Source organism: Ranitomeya variabilis, chromosome 3 (genome assembly GCF_051348905.1).
Source record: "Ranitomeya variabilis isolate aRanVar5 chromosome 3, aRanVar5.hap1, whole genome shotgun sequence".
Classification (NCBI taxonomy): domain Eukaryota; kingdom Metazoa; phylum Chordata; class Amphibia; order Anura; family Dendrobatidae; genus Ranitomeya; species Ranitomeya variabilis.
In genome coordinates, this window is record NC_135234.1 from 321894248 (window position 1) to 321907650 (window position 13403).

At 44.5% G+C, this 13403-nt stretch overlaps 1 protein-coding gene across 1 annotated transcript in view; it reads right to left on the reverse strand.

Moving 5' to 3' along the window:
• Positions 1 to 13403, reverse strand: part of TANGO6 (transport and golgi organization 6 homolog) — a 95530-nt gene that overhangs the window by 53649 nt on the left and 28478 nt on the right. The window contains exons 9-12 of the mRNA XM_077295726.1: positions 7255 to 7431; positions 5610 to 5736; positions 5284 to 5469; positions 5073 to 5204 (exon numbers count right to left, since the gene is read on the reverse strand). Of these exons, the coding sequence (XP_077151841.1) occupies positions 5073 to 5204; positions 5284 to 5469; positions 5610 to 5736; positions 7255 to 7431 (622 nt within the window). The remainder of the gene's footprint in view (positions 1 to 5072; positions 5205 to 5283; positions 5470 to 5609; positions 5737 to 7254; positions 7432 to 13403) is intronic.

Below are 13403 nucleotides of genomic sequence, written 5' to 3' on the forward strand. Positions count from 1 at the left end.
CCTGTGTGTCATCTCTCCTGTATATAGTATATATCTGTGTGTCATCTCCTCCTGTATATAGTATATACCTGTGTGTCATCTCCTCCTGTATATAGTATATACCTGTATGTCATCTCCTCCTGTATATAGTATATATCTGTATGTCATCTCCTCCTGTATTAGACCTCGTTCACACGTTATTTGGTCAGTATTTTTACCTCAGTATTTGTAAGCTAAATTGGCAGCCTGATAAATCCCCAGCCTACAGGAAGCCCACCCCCTGGCAGTATATATTAGCTCACACATACACATAATAGACTGGTCATGTGACTGACAGCTGCCGGATTCCTATATGGTACATTTGTTGCTCTTGTAGTTTGTCTGCTTATTAATCAGATTTTTATTTTTGAAGGATAATACCAGACTTGTGTGTGTTTTAGGGCGAGTTTCGTGTGTCAAGTTGTGTGTGTTGAGTTGCGTGTGGCGACATGCATGTAGCGACTTTTGTGAGATGAGTTTTGTGTGGCGACATGCGTGTAGCAACTTTTTGTGTGTCGAGTTGCATGTGACAGGTTAGTGTAGCAAGTTGTGTGCAGCAAGTTTTGCGCATGGCGAGTTTTGCGCGTGGCGAGTTTTATGTGTGGTGCCTTTTGAGTATGTGCAAGTTTTGTGTGAGGCAACTTTTGCATGTGTTGCAACTTTTGTGCATGTGGCAATTTTTCCGCGTGTGCAAGTTTTGCATGTGGCGAGTTTTCCATGTGGCGAGTTTTGCACGTGTGGCGAGTTTTGCATTTGGAGAGTTTTGCGCGTGGCGAGTTTTGAGCTGCGACTTTTGTGTTTCGACTTTGATGTGGCGAGGTTGGTGTATGTGTGGGGAAATGTGCGCTGACGGTGGTATATGTGTTCAAGCACGTGGTAGTGTGTGGCGCATTTTGTGTGTGTGTTCATATCCCCGTGGTGGTGTGGTGATTATCCCATGTTGGGGCCCCACCTTAGCAACTGTACAGTATATACTCTTTGGCGCCATCGCTGTCATTCTTTAAGTCCCCCTTGTTCACATCTGGCAGCTGTTAATTTGCCTCCAACACTTTTCCTTTCATTTTTTCCCCATTATGTAGATAGGGGCAAAATTGTTTGGTGAATTGGAAAGCGCGGGGTTAAAATTTCACCTCACAACATAGCTTTGACGCTCTCGGAGTCAGACGTGTGACTGTGCAAAATTTTGTGCCTGGAGCTGCGACGCCTCCAACACTATTCCTTTCACTTTTTCCCCATTATGTAGATAGGGGCAAAATTGTTTGGTGAATTGGAAAGCGCGGGGTTAAAATTTCACCTCACAACATAGCCTATGACGCCCTCGGGGTCCAGACGTGTGACTGTGCAAAATTTTGTGGCTGTAGCTGCGACGGTTCAGATGCCAATCCCGGACATACACACACACATACATACATACATACACACATACACACATTCAGCTTTATATATTAGATTACAGAATGCTGTAGATAAGCCCCTGATGGCGGTGGCCTTAGCTTATAGGCGAATTTTGGGGTGACAGATTCCTTTTAAAGATTCCATAATAACAGGGTCTGTACCACAGGACTGGCGTATAGCAAATGTGGTGCCAATATTCAAAACGGGGACAAAAACTGAACTTGGAAATTATAGGCCAGTAAGCTTAACCTCTACTGTGGGTAAAATCCTGGAGGATATTCTAAGGGATGCTATACTTGAGTATCTGAAGAGGAATAACCTCATGACCCAACATCAACATGGGTTTACTAGGGACCATTCCTGTCAGACTAATCCGATAAGCTTCTATGAAGAAGTTCCGGACTGGACCAAGAAAAAGCTGTGGACGTAGTGTATATGGACTTTTCAAAAGCTTTTGATACAGTGCCACAAAAAAGGTTGATACATAAAATGAGAACAATGGGGATAGGGGAAAATATGTTTAAGTGGGTTAAGAACTGGCTCAGGGATGGGAAACAATACAGGGGAGGACAATTTTATATTACAGGATGATTTATGTAAACTAGACACTTAGGCTGATAAATGGCAAATGAGCTTTAATGGGGATAAATGTAAGGTATGCACTTGGGTAGAAGTAATAAGATGTATAACCTATGTGCTTAATTCTAAAACTCTGGGCAAAACCGTCAATGAAAAAGACCTGGGTATATGGGTGGATGACAAACTCATATTCAGTGGCCAGTGTCAGGCAGCTGCTACAAAGGCAAATAAAATAATGGGATGCATTAAAAGAGGCATAGATGCTCATGAGGAGAACATAATTTTACCTCTATACAAGTCACTAGTTCGACCACACTTAGAATACTGTGTACAGTTCTGGTCTCCGGTGTATAAGAAAGACATAGCTGAACTAGAGCGGGTGCAGAGAAGAGCGACCAAGGTTATTGGAGGACTGGGGGGTCTGCAATACCAAGATAGGTTATTACACTTGGGGTTATTTAGTTTGGAAAAACAAAGGCTAAGGGGTGATCTTATTACAATGTATAAATATATGAGGGGACAGTACAAAGACCTTTCTGATGATCTTTTTAATCATAGACCTGAGACGGGGACAAGGGGGCATCCTCTACGTCTGGAGGAAAGAAGGTTTAAGCATAATAACAGACGCGGATTCTTTACTGTAAGAGCAGTGAGACTATGGAACTCTCTGCCGTATGATGTTGTAATGAGTGATTCATTACTTAAATTTAAGAGGGGACTGGATGCTTTTCTGGAAAAGTATAATGTTACAGGGTATATACACTAGATTCTTTGATAGGGCGTTGATCCAGGGAACTAGTCTGATTGCCGTATGTGGAGTCGGGAAGGAATTTTTTTCCCCAATGTGGAGCTTACTCTTTGCCACATGGTTTTTTTTTGCCTTCCTCTGGATCAACATGTTAGGGCATGTTAGGCTAGGCTATGGGTTGAACTAGATGGACTTAAAAAAGTCTTCCTTCAACCTTAAAAACTATGTTACCTGCGGTCACTGTTGTCAGCTTATGGGACTACTGCTCCCATCATCTGACACCTACAACCGCTAATTACAGTGACAGCAGGAGCGGCGGATGGGAGTTTTCATCTGCCGCTCCTGCTCTAAAAATAATAAAAAAAAAAAAAGACACGGCGTGGGTTCCCCCCTATTTTTGATGACCAGCCAGACAAAACTCACTGCTGGGGGCTGCAACCCCCAGCTGTCAGCTTCAGCAAGGCTAGTTATCAAGAAAAGAGGGGTCCTCACACTTTTTTTAAAATTATTTAAATACATAATTTAAAAAAAACAGGCGTGGGGTCCCCCCATTTTAGACAACCAGCCTTGCTAAAGCTCACAGATTGGGGCTGGTATTCTCAGGCTGGTAAGGGCCATTGATATAGTCCCCACCCCACAGCCTAAAAATAGCAGCCCACAGCTGCCCAGAAAATGCGCATCTATTATGCGCCAATTCTGGCGCTTTGCCCGGCTCTTCCCACTTGCCCTGTAGCGGTGGCAAGCGGGGTAATGAGGGGTTAATGTCACCTTTCTATTGAAAGGTGACATTAAGCCGGCTTAGTAATGGAGAGGCATCAATAAGACACCTATCCATTAACAATACACACAGTTTTAACATTTTATTATTCTGCCATTCCAAAGCGAAGTCCACGATCTTCTGAAATAAAAACAAAATAAACCAACACAAATACTCCCTGATCCGTCGTAGTCCGATATAACGAGTGTCCCAGGCAGTATCTGGGGAAGATAAAGCTTACAACCGGGAGCGCTACTAATGCGACCGCTCCCGGCTGTAAGCAACTAGGGAATGAATGAGACGGAGCGGGCGCAGGGTGAGTAACTAGCGGTGACGTCACTCAGCCTGCGCACCCTCACAGCCTGACCGGAGGTAACCTCTGGACCGTGGGAAAATGCCCGGGAAGAGGTTACCGCAGGTAATGTATCTATTCATTCTATTATTCTATCTATCTGTTCATTCTATCTACAGGAAGTTTTTTTTTTTTTCTCTGTGTGCACTCAACGTTATTGGCATGCACAGAGAACAAAAAAGCATGAAAAAAACAAACCAAAAACGCGGCTAAACGCATCAAAACCTGCAGTTTTGGTGCAGCTTCTTTCCTGCCAAGATGATCAGATTTTGCTGCAGAAAAAAACGCAGCCAAAATGCCCTGTGTAAACTTACCCTAAGCGTCGCAGTGGAGATGCATGAGCTTACTGTATTTCGGCACAGGATAGGATGGAGCACGACATAGCGATGCGCCCTTTGTGTTCCCCACGTCATGCACTGCACTCTCAAATCTTATACTACACATACTGTATCCAGTTTGAAGTTTTTCTTTCAAGGGAATCTGTCAGCAGGTTTTTGCCACTTCATCTGAGAGCATGCTTATGTAAGAAAAGAGACCTTGAATCAAGTGATGTATGTCTTATATAGCAAATCACAGTCGCTGAGGGGTTTCTCTTCATTGGTGTTGAAGGTACTGTTATTTTATTCCATTTCTATCAGATCCATTTAAATGCTTCACACCTTTTTACTGTTACATGAAATACATTTTCCTGAAAGTCATGACTATTACAATGGGTCAATCCGAAGCAGAAGAGAAAAGAGGCAGCACTCACCGATCTTCCGAGACAGGTAAATTTATTACTCACAATAAAATCTTCACGGCCGGGGGTGCTGAGATTCTGAATGCGGCAAGCCTGACGACGGCCGTTTCGCGCCTGACGGGCGCTTCTACGGGTCAGGCGCCTACGTCGTCAGGCTTGCCAAACTCAGAATCTCAGCACCCCCGGCCGTGAAGATTTTATTGTGAGTAATAAATTTACCTGTCTCGGAAGATCGGGAGTGCTGCCTCTTTTCTCTTCTGCTTCGGATTATTCCAGTTGTTTATTCGGCTACAGCACCCGGAATCTAAAGACTAGACCTCCACTGCAGGTGAGCAGTGTCAGCTAATTTGTAGAGGCGTTGGTGCGGTCTAAACTGTTTTTGTTTCACTTCATTACAATGGGTCAGATGACCAAAAGTGAGTAATATTTTGCGAGGTTATGTCTGTATAACTTCCACTTTCTATGTTTGGATTCCTGCACTTACCGCAACAGCTCCCAACATGGCAGCTATGAGCCCCATAGCCATACTAAGCGTTTGAGACGCGACTGTACCCACATCCGAGGTGGCAAGGCTTTTACAGGCCCTCTCCAGAGTCATCAAAATAAACTCCACTACCTGTACAGACAGACACATTACATTTAAATAACAGAAATTTAGCATTTAGAGGAACTGTATCTTCTGAATCATTTCTCACCTGCTTGATGTCAGTAAAAATGGAGTCAGAGATCCTCTCACACAGCACTGACAAAACCTGAAGAAGCTGAAGCGGTTTCTCACGAGACAGACAGCGGAGTGTAAGCTTATGCTCTATATCTATCAGACTGTCCTCTGGACTAGGACTGAGGTCTAGTCCTTCTCCTGTGGTAATGGTTGTCAGACTCTAAGAAGAATTAGGAGAGAAAGAAGGGAGCGGGGACGAGTATAGCGGATTGTCAAAAATAAAAATCTTATGTCGTTTAAATAGTTTTCTCAAACTTTCCCTTTCTCAACAGTTTTTGTAGAGGTGTTGCATAGAGTTACCTTAAGACAGTAGAGAAAAAAATCCGCTGCTAGCCCGGTGTGAGGATTAATGGAGAGTAAATCTACTAAACACTGCAACTTCCACTGCTCTGCAGTCACCCTCTCATACAGGGCATCATCATCATCACTGCAAAAGTAAGGCAAAAAAAGAACTGGTCACATAATATGGCATCCTGCCGCTTAAGACATTTCACTTTAGAATGGAAAAGACAGAATTCTAGAAATGGCACTTTCTGGCAATACTGTACATACTTGTGAGGAATGATGACATTGATCACTATAGGTCTGCCTCGCTAAGAAGGTCTTAATGACGGGACTCCTGGAGTAAGATGCACCTGAGTCACTGACAAGCGCACCACTAAATGAATTAGATGCATCTTACAAGTAGTGGGCACCTAGCCAGAAACGTTACTCCCCATTGGGCGCCAAAGGACATTTCTGGCGTAATTTACACCACTAAAAATGTGTACATTTTTATAACTTTACCAGGTCATACCCAGTCTTGTCCAGTCTCTGCTTACTATAGTAAACATACCCAAGATTACAATAAAAATGCCAAAAGTAGAACTTTTTTGTGAAACTTCAAGATGTGATATTTTAAGGCGTTTTACTTGAGAATTTTGGAGTAATCACCATGATGAATCAGGCCTTATGCATCATGAGTGTTCCTAAAAGTGTGAACCCCAAGGCAATCATTATCTGATGCTGATAGATTATAATTACCCATTGATTTCTATGAGATGTTATTAGCAGGCTATGCATGATTTCTTGACACCGAGCAGCTGATGCTTTAAAGGGAACCTGTCACCCCCCCAGTCGTTTCAAACTAAAAGAGCCACCTTGTGCAGCAGTAATGCTGCATTCTGACAAGGTGGCTCTTATAGTTCTTGGTGCTGTAACTAGAGAAATAATCCGTTTTATAATTTGTCAGAAATACCTGGTCCTCAGTCAAGGAGGCAGGCGTTTCCCCCCCTGCTTCAGATGCCACACAGCCATCACTCAAATCTTCTTGGCGCCGGGCGCTGCCTCCTCAGCGCTGTTTTGAAAATAGCCGGCGCCTGCGCTCTTTTTTCCTGCCTGGTGCAGACGCAGTGAGCGCTGCCCGTCTGTCCTCATATGCAGTCCAGCTGACTGCTCCTGCGCGACCGCCCTGCCTGTGAATCCCAGCCCCGCAGTGACTTATTTTATTCACATTGCGGGGCTGGGATTCACAAGCAGGGCGGCCGCACAGGCGCAGTCACCGAGACTTGCATATGAGGAAAGACGGGCAGCGCTCACTGCGCCTGCACCAGGCAGGAAAAAAGAGCGCAGGCGCCGGCTATTTTCAAAACAGCGCTGAGGAGGCAGCACCCGGCGCCAAGAAGATGTGAGTGACATCTGTGTGGCGTGTGAAGCAGGGGGGAAACGCCGGCCTCCTTGACTGAAGACAAGGTATTTCTGACAAATTATAAAACGGATTATTTCTCTAGTTACAGCACCCAGAACTAAAAGAGCCACCTTGTCAGAATGCAGCATTACTGCTGCACAAGGTGGCTCTTTTAGTTTGAAACGGGGGGGGGGGGGTGACAGGTTCCCTTTAATAGAGTGGTCATCTACATATTATCTTACGAAGGGTAACAGGAGTAACCAGGAGTACACCTCTCACCTCTGGTCCTCCCGTACAATGATCATTGCTCCTCCTCGACTTCCACACTTGATATGGCTATAGTAAGGTAAGGATTGCAAAGACGATTCCATGCCACCCAGTTCTGCCAGTGCAGACACGGCTACTTCTCTGTCCGACTTCTCTAGAAACCAGAGAAGGATATCCTGGCATGGGGCGCTGTTAAGAATGATGACTGATGGGTTAACATGGCATTAACTTATATTTTATATACATTTTAAGATCGTTACAACCTCACAGCTGGTAAACTTTGATTACTATATATTGGTATTTATACTGATTAATATTAAAGGAGTGATTTACATGCATGATCACACCCATAATTTTAAAATACTGTTTCCTGTAACTACTTTCTTATTGTTAGGTGGTGTTGAACATTTTCTTTTGGATATTCCTAGGACACTTAGCTTTTTGGGTTCAGTTTTTAGAGACAACTTGAACTCCTTAAGGGCCGTGCCTAATTTTGTCTTAATGTTCATATATCCTTTCATGTCTTTTCATCGTCACATCCAGGAGTCATCATTTTTTTTAAATGTTTGATTGTATGCAGGAAGAGTTGTATTTGCCAGTGGTGCCATTTTGGGGTATATACAACCTAATGCCTACCGTAACTTTTATTGGAAGAAAGAGAAAAAAAATAAACAGAGAATCTGCTGTTGCTTTTTGAAGTTTTAAGTTTTACATTTGTCCTTTGTTGCACAAATAAGGCAATATCTTTATTCTGTGGATCAGCTCAATAATGGCATTACCACATTTACTGGTATATAGTTTTATCACTTTTGTACAATAAAAAATATGTTTTGTGTCGCCAAACTATGAGAATCAAACCAAACATGGTGCATTCATGTTCAATGGTCACCTTTTCAGGGACTTAAGAATTGTACATCACTTTTCATTCCAATTTTTGGGTAGAAGAGATAAAATAGAGAACAGCAGTTCTGACCTTTTTATACATTCACAGCACAAAATAAATATCTTATGTTTTTTTTATTTCTTTGTACTCAGAAGAACTAAAAGGTTTTCTTGTGCAAGAGTTGAATAGGGGTTGTTTCTTGCCAAATGAGCTGTGGTTTTTATTAACCCCTTAGTGACGGAGCCAAATTTGTGAAATCCGACCAGTGTCACTTTATTTGGTAATAACACTGGAACGCTTCAACAAATCCCAGTGATTTTGAGAATGTTTTTTCGTGACACATTATACTTTATGAAAATGGTAAATTTAGGTCGATATGTTTTGTGTTTATTTATAAAAAAAATATCAGAAATTTGAGAAAAATGTTAAAAAATTAGCAATTTTCAAACTTTGAATGATTATCCCTTTAATACAGATAGTCATGCTACACAAAAACATTAATAAATAATATTTCCCATATGTCTGCTTTACATCAGCACCATTTGTAAAGTGTTCTTTTATTTTGTTAGCATTTTAGGTTTAACCCCTTTCTGACCTCGGACGGGATAGTACGTCCGAGGTCAGATACCCCGCTGTTTTGAACAGCTGACATGTGCCCGCAATAGGCGCGGGCAGAATCGCGAACCGCCCGCGTCTATTAACTAGTTAAATGCAGCTGTCAAACGCAGACAGCGGCATTTAACCGGCGCTTCCGGAAATGAGCGCACTGCCGACCCCCGCCACATGATCGGGGGTCGGCGATGCTTCTGCATTGTAACCATAGAGGTCCTTGAGACCTCTATGGTTACTGATCCCCGGTAGCTGTGAGCGCCACCCTGTGGTCGGCGCTCATAGCACACCTGCATTTCAGCTACATAGCAGCGATCTGATGATCGCTGCTATGTAGCAGAGCCGATCGCGTTGTGCCAGCTTCTAGCCTACTATGGAGGCTATTGAAGCATGGCAAAAGTAAAAAAAAAAAAAAAAAATATAAAAGTTTAAATCACCCCCCTTTCACCCCATTCAAAATAAATCAATAAAAAAAAAAATCAAACCTACACATATTTGGTATCTTCGCATTCAGAATCGCCCGATCGATCAATAAAAAAAAGCATTAACCTGATCGCTAAACAGCGTAGCGAGAAAAAAATTTGAAACGCCAGAATTATGTCTTTTTGGTCGCCACGACATCGCATTAAAATGCAATAACGGGCAATCAAAAGAACGTATCTGCACCGAAATGGTATAATTAAAAACGCCAGCTCGGCACGCAAAAAATAAGCCCTCACCCGACCCCAGATCATGAAAAATGGAGAAGCTACGGGTATCGGAAAATGGTGCTGTTTTTTTTTTGTTTTGTTTTTTTAGCAAGGTTTGGAATTTTTTTTTCACCACTTCACCACTTAGATAAAAAAGAACCTAGACATGTTTGGTGTCTATGAACTCGTACTGACCTGGAGAATCATAATGGCTGGTCAGTTTTAGCATTTAGTGAACCTAGCAAAAAAGCCAAACAAAAAACAAGTGTGGGATTTCACTTTTTTTGCAATTTCACCGCATTTGGAATTTTTTTCCCGTTTTCTAGTACACGACATGCTAAAACCAATGATGTTGTTCAAAAGTACAACTCGTCCCCCAAAAAATAAGCCCTCAAATGGCCATATTGACGGAAAAATAAAAAAGTTATGGCTCTGGGAAGGAGGGGAGCGAAAAACGAACACGGAAAAACGGAAAATCCCAAGGTCAGGAAGGGGTAGCAGTAATTTTTCATTGTTTCAAGGAAATTTACAAAATTTATTTTTTTAGGGGCCTATTCAGGTTTGAAGTGCCTTTAGGGGTCCCATATATTGAGAAATCCCCAAAAGTTATACTATTTTAAAAACAGTCTGCAGTGTGATCCCTAGAAGTGTGTCCTAAAAGTGTGGATTACATTAGAATTAAAACCTGAAGGGAACTGAAGGTAACTGGCCAGTCACTGCAAACAATGTTTCAGTTTGTTTTCACTTTTACCCCTATAATCCTTCACTTTATGCTACCTCCCCCAATCCCCACACCAAGTAAGGAACGGTTCATCTCTTCTTCAATCCTCCCCATCTAATCTCACCTCCTCCTCAGAACTGTTCCTTAACATACAATCCTCTGTCTCAAAGCACAGGCAGCCCCCTCATGCCCTCTCCTGCTCCCACCATCTCTGTTCCTTCTCACTGCTGGTGATATCTCTCCAAATCCTGGTCCTCCTCACCATATTCCCAGTCATTTCTACCTCCCATCCACGCTCCATCACAAACTTCCGTAACCTCTCTAACCTTATACCCATTCGCCCAGCCACCGCTTCCCCAGTCCCACTATCAGGAGCTCTGTGGATTGCGCGCTCTGTCTGTAACAAGCTTTCCTACATCCATGATCTTTTTGTTACTACCAAACTTTCCTTTCTTGCCATCACCGAAACCTGGCTCACCCCTTCTGACACAGCCTCCCCTGCTGCACTCTCTTACGGTGGCTTCCACCTTTCTCACACACCCCGCCCCAGCAGCAAGCATGGCCGAGGAGTTGGTTTTCTCCTGTCAGATAACTGCTCCTTCACCCCAATCCCACTGCCACTCTGTTACCCTCCCTTCCTTTGAGGTGCACTCTGTGCGCATCTACTCCCCCTCCAACCTCCAACTGGCTGCCATTTAACACCCCCCAGGGCCAGCCACCACCTTCTTTGATCACTTCACCACCTGGCTACTTCATTTCCTGTCTGCGGACATCCCCACTATCATCATGCGCGATTTCAACATCCCCATTGACACTTCCCTCTCAGCTGCCACTAAACTTCTATCTCTCACTTCCTCCTTCGGCCTCACTCAATGGTCTTCTGCAGCCACTCACAAAGATGGTCACACACTGGACCTCATCTTCACCCACCTTTGCTCCCTATCTAACCTCTCTAACTCACCTCTTCCACTCTCTGACCACAACCTTCTCACATTCTCATCTCTCTCCACTCCATGTCTACAATCCCCACCCCACAAACTTTCACACCCTCGCAGAAATCTTAAACATCTTGACCTACATTCATTCTCTGAATCCCTCCTCCCTCTCACAGACATAAGTTCCATACACAATGCGGATGACGCTGCCGCTCTATATAACACCACAATAGCTGTAGCTTTGGAATCTGCTGCCCCACTTATACATACCAAAGCTCGCAAAATCAACAGACAGCCCTGGCACACCAGCCTGACCAAAGAACTGAGGCAAGCTTCCAGGGCTGCTGAGCGCAGATGGAAAAGATCCCACTCCAACGAGCACTTCATCGTATTCAAACAGTCCCTCACTACTTTCAAGACCACACTCGCCACAGCTAAACAAACCTACTTCTCATCTCTCATATCCTCCCTGTCTCACAACCCTAAACAGTTATTCAACACCTTCAATTCTCTCCTCCGTCCCCCAGCACCTCCTCCCTCCCCACTTACCTCCGCTGAAGACTTTGCCTCATTTTTCAAACAGAAGATTGATAGCATCAGAGACAGTTTTGGTCAAAAACCCCCAGAGCCCTTCCTCCCGACTTCCCAGCCCTCCACCTCCAAAACCAACTTCTCCACCATTACAGAAGATCAACTCTCCACTCTACTCTCAAGATCGCATCTCACCACCTGTGCACTTGACCCGCTCCCATCCCACCTCATCCCAAACCTCACCACAGTCTTCATCCCAACCCTAACCCATCTCTTCAACCTATCACTAACAACTGGTGTTTTCCCCTCAAACTTTAAACATGCCTCCATCACACCTATCCTCAAAAAGCCCTCTCTTGACCCATCCTCTGTATGTAGCTATCGCCCTATATCACTTCTCCCTTATGCCTCCAAACTACTGGAACAACACGTTTACCTTGAACTGTCCTCCCATCTCTCTTCTTGCTCCCTCTTTGACCGCTTACAATCTGGCTTCCGGTCACACCATTCCACTGAAACTGCCCTAAGGTCACCAACGACCTCTTAACTGCCAAGAGCAAGCGACACTACTCTGTCCTCCTCCTCCTCGACCTGTCGGCTGCCTTTTACACAGTGGACCATTCCCTAATATTACAGACCCTCTCATCCCTTGGCACCACAGACTTGGCCCTATCCTGGATCTCATCATAACTAACAGACCGGACATTCAGCGTCTCCCACTCACACACCACCTCCTCACCACGCCCCCTATCTGTCGGAGTCCCACAAGGTTCAGTCCTTGGGCCCCTGCTCTTCTCCATTTACACCTTTGGCCTGGGACAGCTCATAGAATCTCATGGCTTTCAGTATCACCTCTATGCTGATGACACACAGATCTACATCTCTGGACCAGATATCACCTCCCTACTAACCAGAATCCCTCAATGTCTGTCCACTATTTCATCCTTCTTCTCCGCTAGATTTCTGAAACTTAACATGGACAAAACAGAATTCATCATCTTTCCCCATCTCACGCGACCCCCCCCAACGAACCTAACCATTACAGTAAATGGCTGCCCACTCTCCCCAGTCCCACAAGCTCGCTGCCTCGGGGTAATCCTTGACGCTGATCTCTCCTTCAAACCACATATCCAAGCCCTTTCCACTTCCTGCCGACTTCAACTCAAAAATATTTCACGAATCCGTTCATTCCTCAACCAAGAATCTGCAAAAACCCTAGTCCATGCCCTCATCATCTCTCGCCTTGACTACTGCAACCTCCTGCTCTGTGGCCTCCCCTCGAACACTCTCGCACCCCTCCAATCTATTCTAAACTCTGCTGCCCGACTAATCCACCTGTCCCCCCGCTATTCCCTAGCCTCTCCCCTCTGTCAATCCCTTCACTGGCTCCCCATTGCCCAGAGACTCCAGTACAAAACCCTAACCATGACATACAAAGCCATCCACAACCTGTCTCCTCCATACATCTGTGACCTCGTCTCCCGGTACTTACCTACACGAAACCTCCGATCCTCACAAGATCTCCTTCTCTACTCCCCTCTTATCTCCTCTTCCCACAATCGTATACAAGATTTCTCTCGCATATCACCCCTACTCTGGAACCCTCTACCACAACACATCAGACTCTCGCCTACCATCGAAACCTTCAAAAAGAGCCTGAAGACCCACCTCTTCCGACAGCCTACAACCTGCAGTAACCACCGATCAACCAAACCGCTGCATGACCAGCTCTATCCTCACCTACTGTATTCTCACCCATCCCTTGTAGATTGTGAGCCTTCGCGGGCAGGGTC